We start from the raw sequence: 15,177 nt of genomic DNA on the forward strand, positions 1-15,177 counted from the left end.
TGAGAGTGCATTTGGCAGAGAGAGCAGCATTCCATCCCCTGGTTCAAAGGAAATTGTTTTTTTCCAGTGCCATGGTGACAAGATTTCTGAAGGGGACTCTCCACTTATATCCTCCGGTCCAATAATTGGTTCCTTTGTGAGACCTAAACACAGATGGCTCTAATTGGCCCTCCATTCGAGCCCCTTGTGTCCCATCTGCTGCCCCTCCTTTCTCAGAAAATCATGTTCCTGATAGCCATCACTTTGGCCAGAGTGATATGTGAGTTGCAGACCCTCAGAGATGAGCTGCCCTATACTCGGTTCTCCAAGGATAAGGTAACGCTGCTACCATACCAAAAGTTTTTATCCCAGGGCATCTCTCAGTTTCATCTGAATCAGGCAGTGTATTTACCTATCTTTTTCCCTAAGGCTCACTCTTCCCCAGAAGAACAGCACCTTCTTACTGTGGATGTCAAGCAATGCCTAGCCTTTTATCTAGACAGGACTAAACTGTTTTGTGTTTTGCCTTGCCGGTCCATGTCACATGCGGACTGCATGAAGGGGCAAGCGGTCTCTGCACAGACCATCTCTAGATGGATAACATCCTGAGTCAAGGCTGCATATGAGATACCTTCAGCTGCACCTCCTCCATGCATATGGACTTACTTCATGTGAGCAAAAGTGACATCAGTAGCATTCCTCAATGACATTTCCATACTGGACATCTGCAGGGCAGCCACATGGTCGTCCACACATATGTTTACAGACCACTATGCTATTACCGCATCTTCCAGAGTGGATGCAGGCCTCGGAAGGAGGTTCCTGCGATCCTTATTTCAGTAGACTCCAAGTCCTACCTCCACATTGGGGTACTGCCTGTGAGTCACTAAGTGGAATACTCATCTGCATCTACTTGAAGAAGAAGAAACAATTACTGTAACTGTGGTTCTTTGAGATGTGATACAGACATATATTACACAACACACCCTCCTTCTCCTCTGTATACGAGTCTCCTCTCATCAGCTTTCGGTCTGCAGGAACTGAAGTGGGGTCGGGGTGGCACTGTCATGTAGCCAGACACAAGGCCTGATTACCACCCCCCTATGGGTACTGCTAGGCAAAATTTTCTGGCTCCAGTGCACTGGATATGCACACACCTAAGTGGAATACATGTCTGCATCACATCTTGAAGAACCACAGTTGCTGTAATTAACAGTTTAATTCTGTCCCTGTGAAGTGTTATATATTTAAAGTAATTCCAGTTTGTTCAGTGTCCTATATAATAAGTGTGCTAGTGGACTCAGTCCATATCCTGGTGTTCAACTGTTTGTGTCACCAAACTATTATCATGGTTGCCACAAATTGATAATCTTAACAGAGATGCTGAATCAACCCAGGGATGGAATTATACGTTCATTGTCCAAAACAGGGTTGATTGAGGTTGTGTGCCTTCCGTAAGTACAGTGTGAGCAACAGCAAGTAAAGAATTTGATAAGTAAGGAATTTCAGTCTCTAGTACACTTTTCCCAAGCACTAAATTGACTTAAAAATGTAAGTTATAGAAAGAAAACAAAAGCCTATATTCTAGTTAAACTACCTGAGATTTTAATTATATCAAGTTATGTTAATCTGCTTTATATTACAAATCCTAAACTAAAGATATACAGTGCATAAATCCCAATCAGATTTGCATATGATTTGCAATCAAGGTAATTTCTGGGTAAAACAATGGAGTACAGGGAAGGCACTGATATATAAAGTTACTCATTTGCTATTCATGATCAGGTAACATATAGGTATTGAGGCTATTTAATGACTGCTAGTTATAAAAGGTAATTGAACTTATACCTTAGAAAATTCTGTTGCCTTTCTAGTACTTTCTGCTGCATTAGTTTATTTCCTGTGCCTGAATTCATATCGTTGTAGTGCCAAAATGGTAATTTCCTTTCTCTTTATTCATTATTCATTTTAATGTACAGTATATCAGACACAGTTTGAAAGCTATTTATCTTTATAATAATGTCAGTATTAAATCTTCATTGCAGTTGTTTAATTTGCTTTTGTTATTATATTATAATACATTGTTATTACATTATATTGTGTGTGTTAATTTTTTAATTTTTTTTGTTTTAAGAATTTGGAAGAGAACATAAAAAAATTAATTCGAGATGAAAGAGGAACATGGCAACTGACTCAGGTAAACAAGACATTAACATATTGATTTCATGTATAAACTCCTTTTACATATATTTGTTTTAACACTGTAAATCTTTTTCCATAATAAAACACTTTTTTTTTTTACCAGCCTGGATTGCAGACAAATAGTTCTCTCCTAGCTGTTGACATATGCTCTTTGGAAAACTGGCAGGATCTGATTATGGATAAACAGTTTGAATTAAAATAACCATATCTAATTTTGGAAATTATTGTGAATTTCTGACTCTTTTTAAAAGGCATGGTTATCTTTGTGGTAAACGTAAAAGGTATTGGTTTGCTTTGCAATAATGATTTTCTTCTTCACTTTGGTTTCTTCCTTTTTATCTTGCTTGTCTAAACCAAAGAGCAGTGGCTATAGTGATAAAGTTCCCCATCAGTAAAGAATTTGAGTCCTGACATGAATTTCCAATTCTTGAATTGCCCATTCTCTAGGTGTCTACATTAGGACTAGGAACAGCTTAAATACATTAAAGTAGATGAAGAAATTAAAGTAATACTTTGTTTACAGTATGGTAGCCATATTGGTCCCAGGATATGAGAGAGATAAGAGAGGTGATATAATATCTATTATTGGACCAGCTTCTGTTGGTGGAAGTTACAAGCTACTAAGAGCTGGTCTGGAGAAGGAAATCTCTGTGTCTGAGCTAAATAGAAATTGGGACAGCTTGTTAAGCATAAGGGATAATGCATGTTATAGGCGGGCACTTGAAAATAGAGTGGGCAGCAGTAAGGGTTCGATTGTAAGCAAAAGGGGTTTGGAATGGGCCATTAAGGGTTAGCAGGCAGTGTGGTGCGTTACAAATTGTTGTAATGAGCCATAATCCCACTGTCTTTGTTGAATCCATGCTTTTTGGTGTCTAGCCATGTTATGAATTTAAATTCCCAGCCTCACATTTTGAAGATGATATGCAGGTTTCCTCTGAGGCCAGGTATTTGAACATCAGAAATGGAGTGATCATTTTGTGAAAACTCTTTGCCCCTGGGTGATATGGTGTTTGTCTTTTATCATTTTTCAATGTGAATTCATTTAAGAGAGCAGTGATTGTCCAGTTTCACCTACATAGTTGTTATTGGGGCATTTGATGCACTGTATGAGGTACACCACATAGTGTGACAAGCATTTGTATGATCCATTAATCTGGAAAGTTTGTTATGGGGGGAATTGATCACCATAGCAGTGAAGATATGTCTGCAAGTTTTGCATTTGTTGTTCTGGCAGGATCTGGTGCTGCTTTGAGTTGGTGTGACTTGGGCTGTGGGAATCTTGCCTTGATGAGCTTTGCAAGGTTGTGGGATTGTTTAAAGGCCAGAAGAGAAGGGTTGAGAAAAATTTATTTCAGGATGTCAAATATGTTTGATGATACCCCATATGGGTTCCAGTTTGGGGTGATAGGTGACAACTAGCGATGTGCTGTCAGTGGGCGTTTTTTTTCTGTGTTGAAGCAGCTTTTCTTGTGGTATTTGGGTGACTCTTTCCATGATGCAATCTAGTTCTCTGGTGAAATGTCCTTGTATAGTGACAACCGTTTTAAGTATGTGCTGAGTGCCTGACTGTAGATAACGTATTTTTTGTGTCTGGGGTGTTTGCTGGATCTGTGGATGATCCAAGGGTTTCTTTCATATAGTAATTTGTAGGATTCCACTGCTGAAGCTAATCGTGATGTCTGGGAAGTTAATGCTGGTGTGGCAGTGTTCTAGAGAGAGTTTGATGGATGAGTGGTGGTGGTTGAAGTTGTGGTGAAAATCTGAGGGAGTTTAAGTTGTCTGTCCAAAGGATAAAAATACCCTTGATGTATCTCAGGTATAATATTGGTCTCATGATGCAGTTGTCCAGAAATTTTTCCTCGAGGTGACCCATGAAGAGGTTGGCTATCCTAGTACTCATGGCTGTTACCATGCTATGGACAAAGTGTTTGTTGTTAAATGTGAAATTGTTGTGGTTGAGGATGAAATGAATGCATTTGGCATTGTGTTTTGAGTGGATTTCTGAGCATTGTCCATTATCTTGTAGGTATTTGAGGCAGGCAGTGATGCCATCATGATGAAGGATGTTGGTGTATAGGGACATAACAACTGTGGTGACAAGGATGGTGTCATGGGGGAGGCTGTTAGAGTTGAAGAGTTTCTGGAAGAAGTTGGTAGTGTCTTGGAAGAAACTAGCCCTTTGTGTGGGGAGTAGTTTTAGCATGGTTTCTGTGGGTCTTGATATTCCTTCAATAAGAGTGCATCTGCCTGGGTTCTTGTGTTTGTCTGTCTTGGGAAGCATGTAGAAGGTCCCTAGGGTGGGTTTGTGTGGGACGAGTTTATAGAGGATTTTTTTTTAGTTGTTTGAGGAGGGATTTGATGGTATTTTAAAATTCCTGTGTGAATTGTGGTGTGTGGTGGTTTATTTTTTGTAGTAGGTGGTGTCAGAGAGTGGTCTGTAGGCCTTATTGACATAGTCATCACAATTAAAGACTACAATAGTGCCTGCATTGTCTGCTGGTTTGATCACTATCTAGTGGTTGGATTTCAGGGTCTGTATAGCTGTCCTCTTAGTGGTAGAGCGATTATGGTGGCTATAATGTTTGTTAAGTATCAGAGGGGTAGCCGTGTTAGTCTGGATCTGTAAAAAGTCCTGTGGCACATTATAGTCTAACACATGTATTGGAGCATAAGCTTTCATGGGTGAATATTCACTTTGTCAGATGCATGTAGTGGAAATTTCCAGAGGCAGGTATAAATATGCAGGCAAGAATCAGTCTAGAGATAACAAGGTTAGTTCGATCAGGGAGGATGAGGCCCTCTTCTAGCAGTTGAGGTGTGAACATCAAGGGAGGAGAAACTGCTTTTGTAGTTGGCTAGCCATTCACAGTCTTTGTTTAATCCTGAGCTGATGGTGTCAAATTTGCAAATGAACTGAAGCTCAGCAGTTTCTCTTTGAATCTGGTCCTGAAGTTTTGTTTGTTGAGCATTTTACAGTTGATTTTTTTCCTGAAGCAGTCAATGTAATGATCCAGTGTGTGGTTTCATCCTCTGTGCAATGTCCAGTCTGATGATACTTTTTTCTTCCAGCTGTCCATGGGGAGGTGATAGTTGTGGGTGGTATCTTTTCTGTGAGGTGGAATTGATGGAGGAATTCTTCTAGTTCTTCACATGATCGTATGTTATCAGGTTCTCTGGTGGGGCAGAATTTCAGTCCCTTGGAACGTACAGATGCTTCAGTTTTGGTTAAGAGTAGTCTTGATAGGTTGACGACGTTGAGGTATCATCATGTGTCCATGTGCTGGGTCATGGTATATTGGTTTCTACAAGAAGTGGTGTTCTGTTGGTTGTGCAGTTGCTGTAGCTGGTTTCACTTTTTTTTGTGTGTTGGATGATTGACATCAGGTATTTTAGATAGTTTTGGGTTTGCTGCATGATCTCCAGGTAGGCTTCCTGATATTCTTTCTTCCAGTGTGTGGGAGCATGTGATAATTTCTTGTTGGAGGTGGTCTCTTCTGAAGCATATATGGTGCAGGAGATGGTTCCTCAGTTTTTCTGGGGTCCTTTTCCAGAGCTGCTTAGCATATTTGGAGGTGTAAGTAGTGATCAGAAAGGTGTAGATGTGCCCCAGTAACAACTGTGTGGGTGAAACCAGACATTCACTATGATTGTCTGGTTTGAATGAACTCACACAGGGAAAAATGATGAAAGACAGAAACACCATATCACCCATCTGCAAACACTTTTCACAAAGTGATCATTCCATATCTAATCTTTCAATACTCAACCTCAAAGGAAACCTGCACAACACTTTCAAAAAGCAAGATTGGGAACTTAAATTCATAGTGCTGTTAGACACTAAAAATCAGTGTGACTGAACAGAGACACTGGTTTCATGGCTCACTACAACAATTTGTAACACAGACCTGCATGCTAACCCACTTCAAACCCCTTTTTCAGAATACTCTAACCCTTATTGCCCCCTCCATTTCCAGTGGCCTCCTACAACAGGCATTACCACTTATGCTTAGCAATCTGTCTCAATGTGTATTTAGCTCAGACACTGATTTCTTTCTCCAACCTGAAGAGGAGACCTTCATAGTTCAAAAATGTGTACCTTCCACCCACAAAAGTGTGTCCAATAATAGTTATTATGTTACGTACCTTATCTGTTTAATATAATACTTACATTTTGTTTTGTTTTTTTCCTGTTCAGTCCCTTCACTGTGTTTGTCAATTCTACTGGCTACTCTGCCTTCTCTACTTCATGCAGTGCTCGTGACATATTCTGGCTCAGTGGCTAACTTTGCTCTCATTCTATAGATATTCCTAATATCACTGATCTGTACTTGTTAACCCCTGATTTTGTAAATACACATATCATTAATTTGTGGTTTTGTTTGTAGCATTTTGTTAATAGTATGAATGGCCTTTCAAATTTGGAATTTTTTAAATAGATTGTTCTTCTATTGCTTCTGATTTCAATAAGCGAAAATTAGTTTTAGGTCTTTTTAACAGGCCAGGATTAAAGCAATGTATGGTGAGCTAGAGCAAAAGAAAAAAGATAGCGCCAAGATAAAAGAAGAAACTATAAAGAGGATAGCAGACATCGAGGGACCAGTGGCTGAACTAGAAGCACAGTTTATTGAAAATAAAAATATACATAAAGAAAATATTGAGGTAATTTTCTTAACTTACTTTTCCAGACAATAATTTAGAATGCAGTTTAAAACACTTGTGGTTAGTTTTGGTGTGTTTACTAATAAACTTACTGGTATTATTGGGAAAAAAAATCAAGGAAAATCAGAGTTAAGGATAAACTTAAATTCTTATGTTTTGTAGTTATGCCTTGGGATAATATTTCATATACCTCATTCAGTGACTGTATATATTGTAACATGCAGCAGTTAAGCATTCTTAACTTTCAATTCACATGCCTTAATTGGTAACCCTTCTTCATCTCACTTAACTAATGTAGACAACATAAAAGTTATCACAAAAGTGAAGAACATATAGCACTGGCATAGTATGTCTCCTGTACATTTCTGCTTAGCTGTAAGTTCCAGACCTGGACAGAAGGCAACCAGCCTTTCATCTGCTGCTAGCTTGGCATGCTCTCCTCTTTTCAGCAACTGAACAAGAAATCTCTCTCCAGGGATATCTACCTTGGGTGTGAGGGAGAGGAAGGGGAAGATTTGTGTCAGGGGTAAACCTCTTACAGGACCTTAACTCCAGATACTCAACCCCACTTGTCCTGGGTTTTTTTGTATAGATCACCCTTCTCCAGGCTCTGTTTTCCTTGCCAGTTATTTGCCTTTGTCTTTTGGAAGGGTCTTTCCCATATTCCCAATCTGGTGCCCTTTATCTCACTCCCCTCTTATCGTCCTTGGAGGGGAGATTTACTAGCCAACCTGCTTCCCCTTCATCAGCTGTTCAGTGGTGTCTGGCTACTTTCCATATATCGGAAGGTGCAATGTCAGTGAGATGGGACATTTCTCTCTTTCTGCCCTACAGGAAAATTGTCAGAAAAGCAAACTGCTTCTGTGTCCAGAAATTCTAACAAGGAGGGTCTGTTGGCCTGCACATGCGCAGTAGATTTTCCTGTGCTCCTGACTGAGGGTGTAAGAGACAGTGCAAGCAGATAACTCTCCAGTTCCTTCTTACTGCCACATAGCCAGAGTCAGAATCCTTGTGTTCACAGCTCTCTCCATTTTTTCCCCCTCGATAGAACCTGTTAATAGCTCTGTAAATAGTTTTTATACATCATAGCTTTTATATTAGTATATTTAGAGTTTTATAGTATAGATAGTCTAGCTTGTTTTTCCCCCATACAGGGGACTCCCTCCTCGCTAGAGTGACTATACTGAATATGCTTAAACAGTGCAAACTGGAAAGAATAGGGCAGACAATCCCCCAAACTTCACCAAGCCAATAACAAAACATTTTTCTTCAAGTGCTGTTCCTGTGGCTGCTCCAGTTCAGGAGCTGTTGTTCGGAGATTTTTGTTAGCAGTTTCTGGTCGGGGTGCGCATGTGCAGTAGCAGTCTCACAACATTGCTGATGCCTCATCTGGTAGGTGCACTCTCATGGTTGAAAGGATATATCCCTATCCAGGACTGTCCACAAGAGATGCGATCTCTCCCCAGGCTATTGAGAGCAGATGAACCTTCATGTATGAATCCTAAGGGACTGGCACTGCTGAAGATCCTCAGGCTGAAGGGTAAACTGAGCAAGAAGAAAGATCTATCAGTTTCATCGGTGACTCTGGCTCCAAAACACAAGAATTGTAATCTACTGGTTCCTTCTAGGAGTGTGAGTCTGGACTCATTGCCAATACTGGCTCACTTATCCAAGGACTGCACTACCTCCCAAAACATGCCAGAACCATTGGTATTGACAGTTGGAACCCCCAGACACTGGGATTTATAGAGATATATACAACATTGGAGAATATGTTTCTCCTTTATCTGTAGCCTCCCATCCTCTCTGGTCTGGCCTTTCTGAGGGACGTTTCTACACCAGAGTGTGTACTACTTCTTCGGTGTCTCAAAAACCATCTAATCTCCAACTACCAGGTAGGAGTGCTCCCGTACTGACGGCCCCACCATTGGAAGGGGAGCAGTTTTCAGATTTGGATGAGTCAGACTTTCCGGCTGCTTTGCCATCTTCTCAGAGAGAGCCAAGACCCAACAGGCAGTTGAGGAGATCTGGGCACTACCCGTTTAGATATGATTTCCCCAGGGACTTCTGGGATCTGATCCCAGGAAGTCTCTCACAAATGGCTGATCCCGTTTTCTTGTGACCAATAGGATCCTTATGGCAGACAGCTGGAACCCGCCCAGGAATCTTACCACATTTCTCCTTCTTGGCTCCCACTGGATCCATCGACGTATGAGGAGGAGGACATTGACCTGGATCAGCAGGTCAGGAATCTCATCCTCATCTCCAGACAAAGCAGTCACTCCTTCCTCTCCATCTCCACCAGATGACCATAGGCAGTGCTAGGAACTGCTGCAGGGGATTGTCAATAAAACCTAATAATAGTAGAATCATAGAATATCAGGGTTGGAAGGCACCTTAGGAGATCATTTAGTCCAACCCCCTGCTGAAAGCAGGACAAATCCCCAGACAGTCCCCAGTTCCCTAAATGGCCCCCTAAGGATTGAACTCACAACCATGGGTTTAGCAAGCCAATGCTCAAACCACTGAGCTATCCCTCCCCTAGGGCCCAGATTTTCCTGGATGTGATAGCTGACAGATTTATTCACCAAATAGTTGCTGAACCAACAAGAGGTGATGCCATTTTAGATTTGGTGTTGGTGAGTAGTGAGGACCTAATAGAAGAAGTGGTTGTAGGGGACAATATTGAATTGTGTGATCATGAAATAATTCAGTTTAAATTAAATGGAAGGATAAATAATAGATCTGCAATTAGGGACTTTGATTTCAAAAGGGCAAAATTTAAAAAATTAAGGAAATTAGTTAGGGAAGTGGACTGGACTGAAGAACTCAAGGATCTGAATATGGAGGAGTCTTAGAATTACTTTAAATCAAGTTGCAGAAATTATCTGAAGCCTGCATCCCAAGCAAGAAAATAAAAATGTGTAGGGAACGGTTGCAGACCAAGCTTTTCAAATAGGTGATTAAGAGAAAGAAGAGAGCCTACAAGGAATGGAAGATGGGATGGATCAGCAAGGAAAGCTACTTCTTGGAGGTCAGAAAATATAGGGATTTTTATAGAAATATAGTGAGAATTGCTAAAAGCCAAGCAGAATTGGACCTTGCAAAAGAGATTAAAACCAATACTAAAAAGTTCCTATAGCCATATAAGTAAAAAGAAAACAAGAAGAGAAGAAGTGGGACCATGAGCATTGAGGATGGGGTGGAGATTAAGGATAATCTAGGCATGGCCCAACACCTAAACATACACTTTGCCTCAGTTTTTAATAAGGCTAATGAAAATCTTAGGGGTAGTGGCAGGGCTGCTAATGGGAACGAGGATATGGGAATGAAAATTACCACATCTGAGGTGGAAGTCAAACTCTAACATCTTAATAGGACCAAATTGGGGAGCACGGATAGGCTACCTCCAAGAATATTAAAGGAAGTGACACATGAAATTGCAAGCCCAATAGCAAGGATTTTTAATGAAACTGTAAACTGTAAATCTGTATCCTGTGACTGAAGAATTGCTAGTATAGTTCCCATTTTCAAGAAGGGGGGAAAAACATGATCCAGCAGACTACAGGCCTGTTAGTTTTACCTCAATTGTATGCAAGGTCTTGGAACAAGTTTTGAAAGATAAAGTAGTTAAAGAAATACAAGTAAATGGTACTTGGGATAAAATAACAGTTTTACAAAAGGTAAATTGTGCCAGATCCAACCCGATTTCCTTCTTTGGGAAGATAACTGATTTTTGTAGACAAAGGAAATGCAGATTTCAGTAGGGCATTTGTTGCAGTGTCACATGGGAAATTATTAGTTAAATTGGAGAAGATTGGGATTAATATGAGAATTGAAAGGTAGACAAAGAACTGAAAACCAGTTAAAGGGGAGACTACAACAGGTCATACTGAAAAGTGAACTGTCAGGCTGGAGGGAGGTTACTAGTGGAGATCCTCAGGAATCGGTCTTCGGATCAATCATATTTAACATTTTTATTAATGACCTTGGCACAAAAAAAGTGGGAGTGTGCTAATAAAATTTGCAGATGACACAAAGTTGGGAAGTATTGCCAGTGCAGGGGAGGACCAGAAAATCATACAAGAAGATCTGGACGAACTTGAAAACTGGAGTAATAGAAATGGGATGAAATATAATAAAGCAAAGAGCAAGGTCATGCCCTTGGGGACTAACAAGAATTTTTGCAATAAGCTGTGGACATCAGTTGGAAATGACAGTGGAGGAGAAAGACCTGGGTGTATTGGTTGATTACAGGGTGACTATGAGCCGCCAATGTGATACGGCCATGAAAAAGGCTAATACAGTCCTAGGATGCATCAAGTGAGGTATTTCTAGTAGAAACAGGGAAGTGTTAATGCCATTATACAATGCACCAATGAGACCTCATCTGGAATACTGTGTGCAGTTCTGATTGCCCATGTTAAAGAAAGATGAATTCAAACTGGAACAGGTGCAGAGAAGGGCTACTAGGATGATCCGAAGAATGGAAAACCTGCCTTATGAAAGGAGATTCAAAGAGCTCAGCTTGTTTAGGCAACCAAATGAAGGCTGAGGAGAGATATGATTGCTTTCTATAAATACATCAGAGGGATAAATACCAGGGAGGGAGAGGAGTTATTTAAGTTATGTGCCAATGTGGACAGAAGAATAAATGGCTATAAACAGGCCATCAACAAGTTCAGGCTTGAAATTAGACGAAGGTTTCTAACCATCAGAGGAGTGAAGTTCTGGAACTTCAAAGGGAAGCAGTGAGGGCAAAAGACCTAACTGGCTTCAAGATCTTGATAAGTTTATGTAGGGGATTGTATGATGGGATTGCCTACAACAGAGTGTAGTTGATCTGCGATTGCTAGCAGCAATTACTTCCAACGGCTGATGATGAGGTACTAGATGGGGAGGGCTCTGAGTTACTTCAGGGAATTCTTTCCAGGTGCCTGTCTGGTGGGTCTTGCTTAGGTCTAACTGATTGCTATATTTGCGGTCAGGAAGGAATTTTCCCCCGCATCAGATTGGCAGAGACCCTGGGAGGGAGTTCCCTTCCTCTGCTGCATGGGACATGGGTCACTTGCAGGTTTAAAGTAGTGTAAATGGTGGATTCTCTATTACTTGAAGTCTTTAAATCATGATTTGAGGTCTTCAGTAACTCAGACATAGACTGTAGGTCTATTACAGGAGTGGGTGGGTGAGGTTCTGTGGCCTGAATTTGCAGGAAGTCAGACTAGATGATCATGAAGGTCCGTCTGGCCTTAAAGTCGATGAGAGCCGCTACGGAGAGGGCAATGTCACAACATTAGAAGACCACCCTGACTGACAAGGCCTCAAAGAAATTGTATCTCCTTGGGAGGAAGGTCTTGTCCTCTACAGGCCATATTGCTAGCTATCAGGCCTCATTAGCAAAATATGATTTTAACTATTGTTCCAGGCTTGTGGACTTTAAAGACAAACTTCACCCCTGACGACAGAGCCCAATTACAGTCCTTCATAAAGGAGGGCAAGTTAATGACAAGAACATTCCTTCAGGATGCAGTGGATGCAGCAGATACAGTACTCAAAAGCCTGGCCACTTGTATAGCCATGAGGGAAGGATTCTTGGCTACAGAGAATTCTTGCTGCAGGCAGTGGCCCAGTAATAGTATTGCCTTTTGAACAACTTTCAAATAAGGGGGATTCCCTTCCTATGTCATTCCCTTTTTATTTTCCCCTTATCCCTCCCTACTTCTGTTGAGTACTCTCTGCTTTCCAGCTGTAACAGAATTGTGGGAGGTGGTGGGCTGTACAATGGAAAATTTCTTATTTAATAATTTCCTTTCTGTTAGCAGTGTCTCCCAAAATTCTACCCATGCTGGATGGTTTCGCTGCCAGGGGGGCAATTTTTTTATTCAGACTGTCATCATGTAGGCTGTGTGTCTGTTATACATAATAATTGAGTGGGTGTTGAGGTTATCTTTCTATGAGTTTTACACTGCTTTGGAATGACTCCTCTGGTGGCAAGTCAGAGAAAGAGGCGTGGCTAACACAGGTGGTGCTGCAACTTCAAACTGCTTCTCGAAATTGCAGAATGGAGGGGAACAGCCCAGATGTAATAGAATTGTGGAAGATGCTGCTAGCAGAAAGGAAATTATCATGTAACAATTTCTCCATTTTGAAACTCAGTGTGTACTGTCATTAAATTCTATGTGCCCATGACTGCAGTAGCAGTACAGATCAACAAGGCAGGGAAGGCACAGGCACACAAAAACATCAGTAAGCACAAGGAAACTGGTGGCATACCACAATGTGGCTGTCATTTGAAAATCAGGAAGACGTAGCATTTCAGATTCGAACAGCCAATGAAAACTTGGTCCATAGCATTGTTCTGAACTGAGATAGAAGCACACAATCTCAAGCATCTCCATTTAATGGCTGATAAGCTTGTCATAGTGCAGTAAAAGAAACAGTTTATTTTCTTTGAACCTAGTACATCACTCACTATACTCACGACCCATAAATATTCCAATTTATTGTCCCTAAGTGTGAATAATGATGTTATTGACATGTCATATGGCACTGTTTCTCCCTGCCCTTTATCCTTTTCTTTCCATGACACTAACCGCATCCCAGTGCAAGAAAGCAAGGGGTTTATTGATATCTGGTAGTAAGTTTCAGCTGGCCTGACCAGTTCAGTATATCCCACCTCACTAATGTCATAACCTGTATCTTCATGATATCATGTAAGATATTAATAGAAAGCTAATAACATACTGATCATTAATATTATTGTGTGATATATGGACTGAGGACAAATTCAGAATTACAGACATATTGGAAATTATGTTATCAAGGTTTGTCTGCCAAGCAAAGCTAAAGTTACTGCACCCCAAACAAAGGAATGTGGTTCTGCCACCTTGAAGGTATTTCCAAGGTACATTAAGAGACAATGGGAAGGCAGTGTACATAGAAGGTAAACAGGGGGAAGAGATATTCACTCAGCATCACAGCAGGGTGAAGAGATTGCAGGAAACAGATCAATTTGCATTTTAGCAAACACCAGCAGAAGAAGAAGTCAGCATGGAACTTTTTTCACCACCATACTCCATGTCACTTTCCTCACAACTTGAAGGTACTTTACTTTGAGGGGTAATCTTCAGAAGAATCAATTTCAAGGTGCACTAGCTATAGAAGGGAGGTGCAAAGAACCCCGAGTTATCTTTCACCTACGAAGACAAAGGAGAACCAAGCACTTTGGACTTTATGGGCGATCCTGACCAGGGGAGGTCAGTCATTTTGCTGAAAGATAGATGGGTAAGGAAACTACCTTGAACAAAGGCTATAGTTTGTCTTGTTAAGTCTTAGCCTCTAAAAAGTTTTATTTGCGTGTAACCATTTCTTACTCTATCCTTTATCCTCTTGTTAATAAACTTGTTTATCTTTTAATCTAAAACAGGGGTCAGCAACCTCTGGCATGCGGCTCACCAGGGTAAGCACCCTGGCGGGCAGGGCCAGTTTGTTTACCTGCTGCATCAGTAGGTTCGGCTGATCGCAGCTCCCACTGGCCGCGGTTCACCATCTCAGGCCAATGGGGGCGGCGGGAAGCGGCACGGGCGAGGGATGTGCTGGACGCTTCTTCCTGCCGCCCCCATTGGCCTGGGATGGCTAACTGCGGCCAGTGGGAGCTGCAATCAGCCAAACCTGCTGACGCGGTGGGTAAACAAACTTCCCGACCCACCCTGGTGAGCCACGTGCCAGAGGTTGCTGACCCCTGATCTAAAAGAACCTAGTGCTGTGTTTGATTTAAAGTGAATGTTAACTCCATTAATGTGGCAAGCTGTTATGTATTGTATCTTTAAAGGGACAAAGGAACCTTAACGTCTCTCTGAATGGTCCCGAAGAGGGCTGGATGTTCCAGAGCACATGGTTTTGGGAAAATTTTTGATGAGGGGTGGGGATGTTGGTGTCATCTTGCCAGATATAACCAAGGCTGATGGAAGCCAGAGTGTGGCAAGGGTGTAACAAGCAGGCTGCTGGAATCAGAATTGCTGTGTGAGAGTTGCTTAACACAGAGATGCTCAGTGCATGATTGTATGCTGGCTGGAAGCATCCTGACAAGAGAGCAATAGCAACAGAGCATGTTGAGGCACTCAGAGTTACAGGGCAGGCAGTAACACAACTCCTCACTGGTCTGGATTGCAGTCCAGAAGATGACACTGTCGTCTTATCTCTCCCTCAGTATTAATAGTATTATACTTCTGAAGAGGCAACATGTGGGGGGGGGGGCATGCATGGTCACATTCCCCCCCCCCCCACACACACACCCGATTGCTCAGTCACATGGTGTGGCTGGGCCCCCTCCCTGTG

At 41.5% G+C, this 15,177-nt stretch overlaps 1 protein-coding gene across 4 annotated transcripts in view; it reads left to right on the forward strand.

Moving 5' to 3' along the window:
* CCDC178 (coiled-coil domain containing 178) overlaps positions 1-15,177 on the forward strand; it is a 362,747-nt gene that overhangs the window by 99,612 nt on the left and 247,958 nt on the right. For all 4 annotated transcript variants that reach the window (XM_045006035.1, XM_045006037.1, XM_045006036.1 and 1 more), the window contains 2 exons: positions 2,114-2,176; positions 6,679-6,840. In XM_045006035.1, the coding sequence (XP_044861970.1) occupies positions 2,114-2,176; positions 6,679-6,840 (225 nt within the window). The remainder of the gene's footprint in view (positions 1-2,113; positions 2,177-6,678; positions 6,841-15,177) is intronic.

The sequence above is a fragment of the Mauremys mutica genome, chromosome 2, assembly GCF_020497125.1.
Source record: "Mauremys mutica isolate MM-2020 ecotype Southern chromosome 2, ASM2049712v1, whole genome shotgun sequence".
Lineage (NCBI taxonomy): Eukaryota > Metazoa > Chordata > Testudines > Geoemydidae > Mauremys > Mauremys mutica.